General features: G+C 36.1%; 1 protein-coding gene across 1 annotated transcript in view; it reads left to right on the top strand.

Moving 5' to 3' along the window:
• The first annotated feature begins 534 nt into the window (after positions 1-534).
• PPFIA2 (PTPRF interacting protein alpha 2) overlaps positions 535-12,624 on the top strand; it is a 481,896-nt gene continuing 469,806 nt past the window's right edge. The window contains exons 1-2 of the mRNA XM_042947254.1: positions 535-589; positions 4,777-5,027. Of these exons, the coding sequence (XP_042803188.1) occupies positions 4,779-5,027 (249 nt within the window). The 5' untranslated portion in view covers positions 535-589; positions 4,777-4,778. The remainder of the gene's footprint in view (positions 590-4,776; positions 5,028-12,624) is intronic.

The following is a 12,624-nucleotide window of genomic DNA, read 5'->3' as shown; positions in this document are numbered from 1 at the left end:
GGTGGGGGCATGGGTGGAGAACTTCTCTTCCAGATACTCCTCTCGCCTTTCCCCAAAGCTCGCGTTTGCAGGGACCCCCTCCGGGTGGCCTGCGAGGGGGGATGGTGGCCGGGGGGGGGGGGAGGGGGGGAGCGGCGCCGCTCGGTTAAGTTTCTGTGAGTCCAACCCAGTCCCCTGCTCCCGGCTCCCCGCCCCGGGTCACCAGCTGCACGCGGGAAGCCGAGGCTGCTCCGCCAAAGGGGCCGCTACTGCTTTAAGAGCCGCCTCCCCCTCTCCTCCCTTTGACAATGGTCTGAACCGAGCTCTGCTTCCCAAAGCAAAATTTGTAATATGCCATTTTTCCGATGGACGCTTCTCCTTTTGGCTGCTGACGGAGCCGCGGGAAGATGCCGGGCTGCTGCCACGCCACCCAGCCGGGGCACGTTCAGGGAGGGCGCCGGGGCACGCGAGTGTCTAAGCTGCCTTTCTCCTCCGGTTGCTAGGGAAATGGTCCAGGAGTGCCGGCTGTGAGCTTCCCCTCTCGTCAAGCCTGAGACTGCGGTTGTCATTGATCAACTGAAGAAGCAGGACCCGAAATTACAGACATTAGGTACCGAAACTGTGTTCGAGTTGCAAGGTTTCCATTCCGCCTTGTTTATTTATTTATTTATTTTTTTTTTTTTTTACCACCCCCCTCCCCGGCCCCACCCCGCCCCCAGGGAAGATGAGATGCAAATTCCTCCTTGCCAATTACTGTTCCATACCTTTTGCTTTCCACCCCCATCCTCTCCCTTCTCCTGTTTCTCCACCTCCTCCCGACTTGGCTGTCTCTCGTTGGGCAAACCATACAGAATTTTAGTGTGGAAATTATGAAGTCAACTTCAGGGTGGTGGTGGGGGGGTGTGGCTGAGAGATAACTGTCCAGCTGTGTGGCGAGGGCTGGCTCCTGGCCATCTGTAAAAGCACTGGGGTAAAGAAAGTGCAAAATGCTTCCATTAGAGGTGGTAATAATATTTCCTGAGGACAAGGGATTTCAAAGAGTTAAATAGGAGGAGGAATATTCATGTAATGTAATCAGACAATGGCTAGGATTTCTCTCCTTGTGGGTTAACTGAGGTGGAGCTGGGTTGGTTCTTAAGACTAAATCTTTGAAGAGGAAACTAACTACCCAGAATAATTGCATCTTTGCCTCTAGTCGGGTCTAAATCCCAAGGATTTGCTTCAATAAAGTGATTCATTGACAGAAAAAAAGCCTTTTGTAACATTGTCATATCTGAATAAGTACTTCTTGAGAGGCGTATATTACTAAGAAACACATTGGATCTTGAAAGCCCTTGGGTAACGACTCCAGTGGGCATTCAAAACTTTTATTTTGAAATCTGTGAGATCTGGAAGACAGTCAAGGTTACATACTAAGAGTAAGGGAGTTGGTTTTCCTGGTATAACATTCTTCCAGCTAAATTTAAGCACTGGGACAATTAAACCAATCAGATTATCATTTTTTTTCCCTTTCACAACAAAATAAACAATGTCTCTAACTAGGTCTTGAAACCTTAGGTAATTTAATGAACAGGCATCAACATCTAGAAGAGGATAACATAATTCATAAATTCAATTGGCTTTGGAGAGGGGTGCTGAAAAGGCAAATATCCAAGTGAGCTGTTAGGATGTCCTTCCTGGTTTTTCAGGAACTATGTGGTACAATACAATTTTTAAGACTGAAAATGATTGTAAAAGTTAAAAGTGGTATAGGAAGATGGAGTACACTAGAGGGTAGACAGCCTTTGGAAGTTGCTTCAGATGTTGGCCATTCTACAATAGGGTGTTTAACTCTTACCTTGAATATATGATCTTAATACCCAAATATGCATTTAGAAACAAGTTGTATTTTGTCTTCAGGGTTATACAAGTATTTTGTCATTTATATAAGACAGGATAGGAGTTCTAGTGCCAGAAACTAAGCTAGTTCATGAAAGTGGCCTTTAAATTTTTTAGAAAAAAATTTTTTCTTCTAGTTTTGGTGAAAAGACTTTAGATTTGCTCATCTGGGTTGTCTGTTGGTGAAGAAAAAGCAGATTAAGTCATCTATTTCCTAAGTAACTTTTGCATAGTTTAATTTCTCCCAATTGGATTTGAAGAGTTCAGAGTACCCACTGGAATTAAAACTTTAGGCCTAGAATTAGAATGAATCATAAAGGGAAAATATTCTGTCTGAAAAGGTTAATGTTGTTCACTTTATACAATAACTAAATAAATACTAGAATTTTTAATTGCCCTTTAGAATTTTACTGTGTTATCTCAGTCAGGTATTCTATTGAAGCCTTACAATGGGCTTGTTTTAAAAGAAAATCATGGATTCTACCCCTCCCTTACAGAAGAGAATACTGAGGTTTTGAGAGGTGATGTGACTTGCTCCAACGCCTTAGTTGTGAAATCAAGTTGAGTGAATTAATAGGCTAAGACCCTAAGTCCCTAAGCTACTTCTCATTGTAGCATCTCTGGACTGACTAAATCAGACACCAGCTTTTATACTGATATAAGAGCCTAAAGTTCGTGAATGTGTAATGTCCCATGGTGACACCAAGCCTTTGTTAGCACTAGGGTAGTATATCCAGGAGGGCATTGTAGCTGAGGTAATCACTGCAGTTATGCTTTTCCTTGGAATTTCAAGTTTTTATGAGTAATTCAGAGTTAAGATGCACGAAGGGCTTTTTCCCAAGAAGGATATGATGTAAAATATGGATTTAAGAATGTTTAAGTAACCCTAAAATGTAAACCTTGCAAGTGTTCTGGCACAAATTGTCACAGTGCTATAATTTCCTCTCCCAGTGTTTTGTTTTAACCTTAAATGTCAAAAAGAAACACATTGGCTCCTGCTAATGATTTCTCAGAATGACACAGCTGTTCAGTGTGTGGATTTTCATGCATGGCATGTGAACTAATTGTTTTTAATATTCAAATGCGTTGGAACATTTTTTTTTCCCCATTCCTTCTCAATTAATGAAAAGAAGATGTATAGCAGTTAGAAACGAGTCTTCTTTCCATTTTTGTGATAGTGTTTCAATAAAATTCAAATTGAGAAAAATACAAAAAATATTATATTTTTATCTGTTAAGTGGTTAGCAATAGTAACAATGTGTGTGCGCACTCGCGTGTGCATTTAAATACATCTTATGTATCTATTCTTTTACTTATTTTAGGGTGAATAAGAAATTGAACAAGTCAATTCTTTTGCCTTCAGGTAGCCCAGTGTTTGGAGTGATGAGCAACAATTCAAACTATTATCTTGAATTATCCTACAATTCATCCCCCCCCCTTACATTTTTATGTAGAATATCAGCCACAAGATACTTTCCTTTTATCTTTTAAAAAGTTTCTCCTAGTTTTCAGTGTGCCCTGACCAAATCATTCAGATAATTGAATTTATCTCCTCAATAACCCAATTTATATGAAGAATTGCATAAAAGTAATTAACTATTGACCTGTTAAGTCTGGACATTTTATTTGACTATATCACCAGAAATATTTTCCCCAAGGACAGGAATATATAGGCAGAAAAATGAATTGAACTCGCATTATAAAACCAAAGAATGCTCTAGGATCAACAGCAAAACCAGTATTTCTCCACATCAGCCTTCTGCAAAACCAAGCCCTCTAATTAATAGCTCCTGGCCTCAGTACAACAACTGAAATTGAGATGGGTTTGATTCTTTTTCAAACATAAGATAGAAGGTAAAAGGGAAAATGAGATAATTTCTGATTTTTAAAATGCTATACAGTATATCAGTATATCTAAAAGTCTGTTGTCTATTTTAAATCAAATTAATAAATGATTTAAAAATATTCTAAGCAGTTCATTTATTTCATGACTGGAACCTTGTGATTAACAGCTGAGATGTGAAGTTACTACATTAGCTAATGTAGTTTATGGTGTCTGTTTTGTGGAATATTTGAAAGAGTGTTAGCTTGTATTGTTTGGATGGAAAGCAGACAATGCAGTTCTCAGGAGACAAAGGAATACTAACAGTAATTAGGGGAATAATGACCTAAACAAACTTATGCACCTCAGTCTGTTTCATAAAGCCTCTATCAAATTTAGTCAATATCACTTTATCTACTTTATGTAGACCACCTTAACAATTTAGGTAGAGAGCACATAAAAGTAATAAAATGGGAGTTGTAAAGTCAAGAAACTATAAACTAGTTGGTATGCAAAAAAATCTGTTGGTAAAATTAAAAAGCCAAAACTGATTATTACATAAAATGAATACTCAATTATTCATAGGTTTCCTAAATGAACGAGTGAACATTAATTCATTCAATTATTTAAGTCATTCAAAAATCATTTACTTCCTACCCATTAAGAGCCAGACACTCTGCTTGCTTTTAACAATATAACAAATAAGGGTAAAATGGAGGTGTTAGCTATAAGAGATTTGTAAACTTACAGGTGAAGATCACTTATTAGTAAGTTGAATAACATATTACTATAAATTGAATTGGAGGAATAAATCATGAAAAAAAACCCAAATCTTCGAGAAGTAGGTGAAACCAAGTTGTATCTTGGGTAGAAGCTTTATAGATTATCAATAAAAGAGAAAGGATGTAGATTGGCAGAAGTCAATGAATCATATTTCATTGAGGTCAAAATATTTAGTTGGAGTTGGAACAGTGTGTAGGAGAAGAAAGAGACAATCAGACTAATGAGTTGCAGAGTTTGGTGAGTTGAGGGTCAAGTGGCATTATCGCAAGTAGTTTCTTAGTACTAAGACTTCCCTCCCCTTTACTTCCTTTAAGCAATGATGTGTGAAGTGATGCCCACGATTAATGAGGACACCCCAATGAGCCAAAGGGGGTCCCAAAGCAGTGGCTCAGACTCAGACTCCCATTTTGAGCAGCTGATGGTGAATATGCTAGATGAAAGGGACCGTCTTCTAGACACCCTTCGGGAGACCCAAGAAAGCCTCTCACTTGCCCAGCAAAGACTGCAGGATGTCATCTATGACAGAGATTCGCTCCAGAGACAGCTCAATTCAGCCCTGCCACAGGTATGATTCCTGGTAATATTTGTCTTTCCTATTGCAATCACAAATGTGACAAGACTGCTTTATTTCTATTCTTAGAATTATCTTTTTGCTTAAAATGTATGATATGTATGTTTTGGTGAGAAAAGCATAAGAATAGATTACTACTGGTTCACATAAAATCTTATCTTAAATTTGTAGTACTTTGGTGATGGTGGGTGTGAAGGCTGAGTTCCTATCAGGTCTTTCTTTTGAAAATTTTATCTGAATGTTTTGGTGGGTGTAGAAAAATCACCTGTTGATCAGCTTTCAATCACCCAAATATGGGAATAGTTAGTTTTCTCTTTCTTGCTCTTTAAACACTATTATGACATTTGGAAATATGTGTTTTCCATTTTCAGCTGTGTGGTCTGTCTTTGGAAATAATCATAGTTTGGAAGTCTACTGTCTTTCTTTAAAAATGCCTAGCACCTGCTCAAAAATTCTTGGAATTTTCAATGTATTATACCCTCTTCTTCAAAAACATTTCAACCAGTTTCTTGAAAATATATTTTGGAAGTTAGAGAAAAGGCAAAAGTTCAGCCTTACTCTAAGAAACTTAAAATTGTTAGATTAGCTATTTTTCAATATGTTTGTCAAGCATCTTATTTTATAGAAAAAGATACCATTTTAAGAATTTCAAGCTTATTTACATACAAAGTTAGTACTGACACTCAATTTTCTTATTTAAGAATAGAATAATTGTGTTTGTTTTAGGTATGAGAAAAATTATAGAATATGAATGATATTTTTAATAATCAACCCCAATACACTATATTTTTCTCTTAAATACAAATTTGATTGGCCCTCCACTTTAACGACAGTATAGAAATGTTGACGAGTTGACCTCTCTCCATGAAGTTATGTCTTGTAGCAAATATCTTTTCATAAAAATTGAAAATTATATAATCAAAGTTGATAAAATTCTAAACCCAGATGTACTATTAACTTGAAGTGTGTTGTTGAGATATTAAAGACTCTCAGAATGGAAAGGATCACCTAGAATTCTTTATCACATCCCCACTAGGTAACCCCATAACCCTATATGAAGAACTCTTGTTGTAGTCCTTTTTGTTTTCAGTTTGTCTTGTGTTAAGATGCAATACTGTTTTCTGTAACCCTCACCCGTTGGTACACCGGTTTATTTAATTACACAGAATGAGTTGATTCATCTCAAAAGACAGCTATCATATCTTTACCTAGAGTTATATTTTTCAGCTGTATTGAATATTTTGATTATAATAACATCTAAAATTTTAAGTTTTTTTAAAAATTGTTTAATGTTTATTTATTTTTGAGAGAGACAGAGACAGAGTGTGAGCAGGGGAGGGACAGAGAGAGAGGGAGACACAGAATCTGAAACAGGCTCCAGGCTCTGAGCTGTCAGCACAGAGCTCGATGTGGGGCTCAAACTCATGAACCATGAGATTATGACCTGAGTCAAAGTTGGACGCCCAACCCACTGAGCCACCCAGGCACCCCTAAAATTTTAAGTTTTGGATTTGAATTATATTGGTCTGCAATCTCTTATCTCAACACTCTGGGGCTAGTGTGTTTCAGAGTTCAGAATTTTCTTGACTTTTTTGTAAGTAAATGATGTATATTATGGAAAACTAGATGCATTCTGGGAAGCACCCTATAATTCTACGTTTTCATATCTGAAAAGGATTATATGAATATTCCTATTGCATGGAAAAAATAAAGACCATAAATCTCTCACATTAGTACAGCTTTAGTTTTGTACCTATCAAGTTTGCAACATACTTACAAATAAAATATCAGTTTTCAGGGTATATGGGTTTTGGAATTATAGGTTAGGGATTATGAACCTGTATATTCAGATGGACATAGTCCCAAAGTCTTTTGTGAATACTTTGACACTTTTCTTGTTGTTGATTTACATCTTACTATTCTACGTATTTGAATAATGCCTGCAATTCACAGGTCCTTAAAGACAGTGATGGTCCTATAATATTTTTAAAGTAAATTTTAAATAATCTAATCTGTAACTTAAGCGCTCTGGGTATCCTGCAGGCAACAGAGGAATATTTTTCTTTAACTGGTATCTTTGAATATTTTTGACTTTTTTGTAAGCAATGTGCCTGCACTGTTCAGTGGCATTGCATTGGATACTTAGCTGGAAGGAGAAAATGACTACTATAAATGTGTGTTTTGAGACAGAATAAAGCATGTAAAATTGAAAACTACTACAATAACATAAAAATGAAAATTATTTTAACAAACATGGGATAGAATTCAAAGCAGAGTCAATCAAACTTTATGACACACTATGTTTTATATAATACTTTTAGGTGTTGGTGATTTGATGCTTTGCTTTAGTCACTTTCTCTCAGAACATTCCTTTATGAACAAACTTAGCGATGATTTTAACAATCCTAACCATATAAAGTATTTTGTAGCCATAGTGTTTAGTTTTTCATCACTTGATTGGGCGTAACTGTGTTTAAAGAGTACTTATAATTGCACATCACCAGGCCTGATGTTTCTAACCTTCACACTCAATTTTCTACCTTTCTTATGCACAGATGAATTTAAATGTTCCATAGAACCTCAGTTTCAACATGCCCCAAACTCAGTCATCCTCTGCGTCCCATTCCCCACCCAAATCTGGGTGCTCTATCTCCTCACCCAGACACCTGACAGTCCTAAATTCAATCATCATTTAGCCATGTTGTTTTTAATCTTCTAAATAATTCTCAAATCTCTCTATATGTTTTTTGTTTGTTTTTGTTTTTGCACCTGGTCCCAAACTTCTTTGTTTTTACATCTCCTAACATTTCCACTTTAGCAAATGCGTCATGCCATGTGTTTGAATAATATTGCTCAGCTTGCAGGATCTCCATAAGCTTCAGGCTTTTCCGGTCTCTCCTTTGTACATATTCATCTCTATGCCCATAATGTTTTTTCTCAATGTCTTTGCTTCACGTCTAAACTTAGCCAAGACTTTATCTCTTCCAGGAAGGCTTCTCTGAACCCTCAAGTACATTTCCTCTGTGTTCCTTAGCCTTATAATTTCCCATATTATCATTAAATTATCTGTGTATATGCCTGTTTCCCAACCTGGACTATATGCTTCTTCAGAACAGGAGCATATCTTAATCCTCTAACCCTGTGAACCAGTGGAGTACCAGGTCTGGAGTGAGGGCTTTTAAAGTAAAATCAGAACTAAATGCATATTCATTTGGATGGAGAAGTAGCAATAAACTTGATACAGGAAGATCTAGTTTGTATTGTGGCTCTTCTGTGCATCATCAACTTGAGTCAGGACTTCAGGTTTCCAGGCTATAAAAATCAGTTCATACTAATACTTCACAGGGTAGTCTGTGATGATTAAAGAAAATAATATAAGTAAAAACTAATTAATTTGCAATGTATAAATATAAAAAGGCTTGCATTTGTTTTGTCTCCAATGCCAAAAGATAAATTAATTTCTGTATATGTATGGAGCGTTAGAATAATTTACTAGGAATATTAATCAAATAGTTTTAAAATTTTTGAGTATAGGACAGATATTTGTCAATTACTAATATGCTTATTAAGAATATTTACAGGAAAGGTAAGAGGAGGTAAGAGGAGTGAACTTTCCATTATAAAAAGTCCATTTTATATATATATATAATTTATATGAAGATATATTTATATTTAGTTTATATTTACATATTTTTATTTACAGTATTAAAAAATTACTATATTATTTATATTCTATTTTTATATTTATTTATATTATTTATATATAGATATATACATATATATTATACATAAAATATATTAGTTCTTCATTTAGCATATATTGAGGATCTTCTGTGTATTATTAACTAGTTACATGTATTTAAAAAGGGGATAAAGGAGAAAAGGCACATTATTTGGCTCCCAGAGAACTTAGGAAATAAATTTGCTTAGAAACAATATATAAACGAACCCAACTTAATATAGTACCAGAAGATTGTACAAGTATTGAAAAAATTTTGAGCTATAATCTAGGCATATGATTAAATATAGAAACTTTCATGTGTAAAGTGATATTAAGGAGGTCTTTTTACGAAAATGTTGGAAATAATTCAAATATATTCTGTGTGGAGTTGTAGAGTTGCGCATAGGGCCCTCTCAAAGACTTTTGGGGGGTTAAAGTTCAGCCTATGCTCTTCTTTCTAGTCTAGGCCTGAGGTTCCTAATTTGCACAAAGGAGACAGATTAACTAGCAGCATGCCTGAGTTTTGTTTTTATTTTTTGAAAGACTATATAGGAATCAAATAAGGAGAATAACTGAAAGATTTGTTTGTCAAAGGGTTGTAGTGTAGGAATGAAATTTTATATACTGGCAGTGGAGGAATATGACCTGTTAACAATAGGAGTTTGTACACAGTATGATCAGTAGAATTTTGAGTGAACTGGTGACATGATGAGGTAATGATGAAGGAATATTACTCTGCCATTTTGATTTAGGATGGATTACATAATGTACTCATTAGCTATCTATCGCTGTGTAGAAAGACAAATACCATATGATTTCACTCATATGTGGAGTATAAGAAACAAAACAAATGAGGAAAGGGGAAAAAAGAGACAGGCAAACCAAGAAACAGACTCTTAACTATAGAGAACAAACTAATAGTTACTGGAAGGAAGGTAGGTGGGGGGATGGGTAAAATAGGTGATGGGGATTAATGTGTGAGCTTGTTGTGATGAACATCAGGTGTTGTATGGAAGTGGTGAATCACTACATTATACACCTAAAACTAATAACTGTATGTTAACTAACTGGAATGTTAATAAGAACACTTAAACAATAAATAAAATTATGCTATGTAACAAACAACACAAAATCTCAGTGTAAAACCTCATGTAAAATTTTGGATTTATGGAATTCAGCTGATCTTGACTTAGATTGGTTGATCTTGCCTGGGCTCATTTACGCCCAGTTTATGGTTAGCCCAATTTATGGTTAGCTGAAGGTTGGCTCAGTTAGCTGTATGTTAAGTGGCTATTGTTTGAATTAGGATGGCCTTGGCTGGACCAACTGGGGCCATTCATCTCTATGTATGTGTGTAATCCTGCAATAGGCTAGCCCTGGCAAGTTCTCATGGTCGTGGAAGAGGAGTAAGAGCAAAGCAGAGACAAGCAAGTGGTTTTTCAGCTTCTGGTTGAGTCTTATTTTGGTAAAAGTTATGGCCAAGCCCAGAGACAGAGTGGAAGGCAATACATAATTACATGGCAAAATTACAGGAGGGGATGAAGCATAAGGACCACCACGGTAACTGGTCTATCACAAATATAAGCTAAAAGGGTCATTTGGGCCATTATTATGTTAGGGACAGCTTATTGTGATAATGTAATAATTCTGGTGGGTTGTGGGAATTTGAAATAGGATTGTGCAACTTGAATCTAAGAAAGACAATAGAAATGTAAAGAATGTTGGGGAGAAAGGATGGACAAAGACTGGTAATGAACTGAATGGCAAAGACTTGGAAGTTGAGTCAGAAGATCTGAATTTGAATTGGAGTTCTTCCACTTATTAGCTGAGGGACCATTGGTAAGTAACTTGACTTCTCTGAAACTCTATTTCCTTAATTCAAAGGAGGGATGATATCCTCTCTTGGGAGTGGTTAAAAGGAGGCATGTATATATTCTTCAGAAACCTTGAACATTTAAAAATGTCAGGAGTCATTTTTCATTAATTGGTTTGTGCTAGTAGTTTACTCTGAGAGGAATTAAGTTAAAGGAAGCTACTTAAGGAGAGCAGGAATATGTTTATATTTTGACATTTTAAAATGCAAAATATTTAAGTGACACTTATGGAGAGTCACTTTTATTCTGGAGACAGACTACCTCCTAGGTATCTTTGTGGCTTGCAACGTACTAGCTCAGTGACTCTGGTTAAAGTAGTTAATTCAAATAATGATAGACCTACCTCATAGGATTATTATGAGGAATAAATGACCTGGAACATGTCAAATGATCAATTCAATGCCTCACAGATAGTACATGCTCAATAAATGTTAAATGCCGCTATTGATGCTGTTATTATTATTATAGATATTATCATAATTATCCTTAGCCAACCTTAACTGCATAATTTTGCTGGGTAATAATGAACACCAGCACGAATTGAAAGCACTAAAATGCCGTACTCTCTGCAATCTTTATCAAATTTTGGAAGTCCTTTATCTTTTTTTTAAAAAAAATTCTTAACTACACTCTTCTAAATGGCTTCCCCCAATTTTCCACTTCCTCAATGACCAGTTTCACATGTCCCATGATTGAGTCAAACAATATCCCTTCTTATTCTACTGAGAAGATAATATCTGGATTGAACTCTTTCCTTTTCAATGAAACCTAATGTTAGTGCACTAAGCATTTTATCCCTTGCTCTGTCAAAGATGCTACATCTTTTGCTGCCTCTTATTATAGTTATTCTATTTTCTTAATGTGCTTTTCTTTCTTCCAGTTAGTTATTTTTCCCCTGGCCAAATGAAATGGTGTTCACAAGCAGCCTTTGTTTCTCATGATTTAGATCTCTTTATTTATATGTCTTTCTTAACCTTTATTTTCAGATGTCTATCATCACCATTTTCTTAAAAATACACTTCTGCATGCCATCACTGGATACAGATTTTGCAAATCTAGTGATCCTCTTTCATTGCCATGCTCCTTGGCATCTCTGTGCCAAGCAATACTATTAATTATTTCATCTTATAATTCCCATGTCCTTAATTCTTTATAACCATTCCTTTCCTAGATTACTAGTTTTGATGTCCTCTAATACTGATTCTCTTCCCACAAATCCCTGTACATTTATTTATTCCATACTCATCTTCATTTTCTTGTGTTGTCCAATCTTAAGCATTGCCCTTTTTGTTTAAGGCTAGTACCTGCCTCTAGATCTTTGATGTCCCCTTCTCATGTCCTTTTGATTATTTTTTTGTCTCTACTATCTTCAATCTTTCTTGCTCTATCAGTTGGCTTTTTTGTAACATATCCAAATCAATTCCTTAAAAGTAAAAGTACAACAATACCCACAAAAGAGTTGCTTAACACTGTGTCTCCGCTTAGCTACCAGTCTATCTTTTCTTTTCCTGTAACTTTATTTCCCAACTTGCCTGTTCTCACTGTCTCAATTTCTTCATTTTCTATTCACCTTTGAGCAATTGAAGTCTGGCTTTCCCTCAGATTCCCTGCTCAAAATGATGTAATCAGCAGCCAAGTGATGGATGCAGTAGGTCTGTTTTATTAAAATTCACTGCAAAATTTGACACTGTGATGACTCCCTTCTCAAAGAGCGAAACAAAACAAACTAAAAAGCCAAACACCTTACACTGTTAACTTGTATGACACCACACTATCTTGGTTTTTAAACATTTTTGACTTTTTCCTCCCCATTTCCTTTTCTGTGAATCCACTCCTTAAATGTTAAATAATGAAGATATGATGGGGGCACCTAGGTGGCTTGGTCAGTTAAGTGTCCAACTCTTGGTTTTGGCTCAGGTCATGATCTCACAGTTTATGAGTTCAAGCCCCGCATAGGGCTCTGGGCTGACAGTGCGAAGCCTGCTTGAGATTCTCT

This window comes from Panthera leo, chromosome B4, assembly GCF_018350215.1.
Source record: "Panthera leo isolate Ple1 chromosome B4, P.leo_Ple1_pat1.1, whole genome shotgun sequence".
NCBI classification, from domain to species: Eukaryota; Metazoa; Chordata; class Mammalia; order Carnivora; family Felidae; genus Panthera; species Panthera leo.
This window is presented reverse-complemented; position numbering and strand designations above follow the sequence as displayed.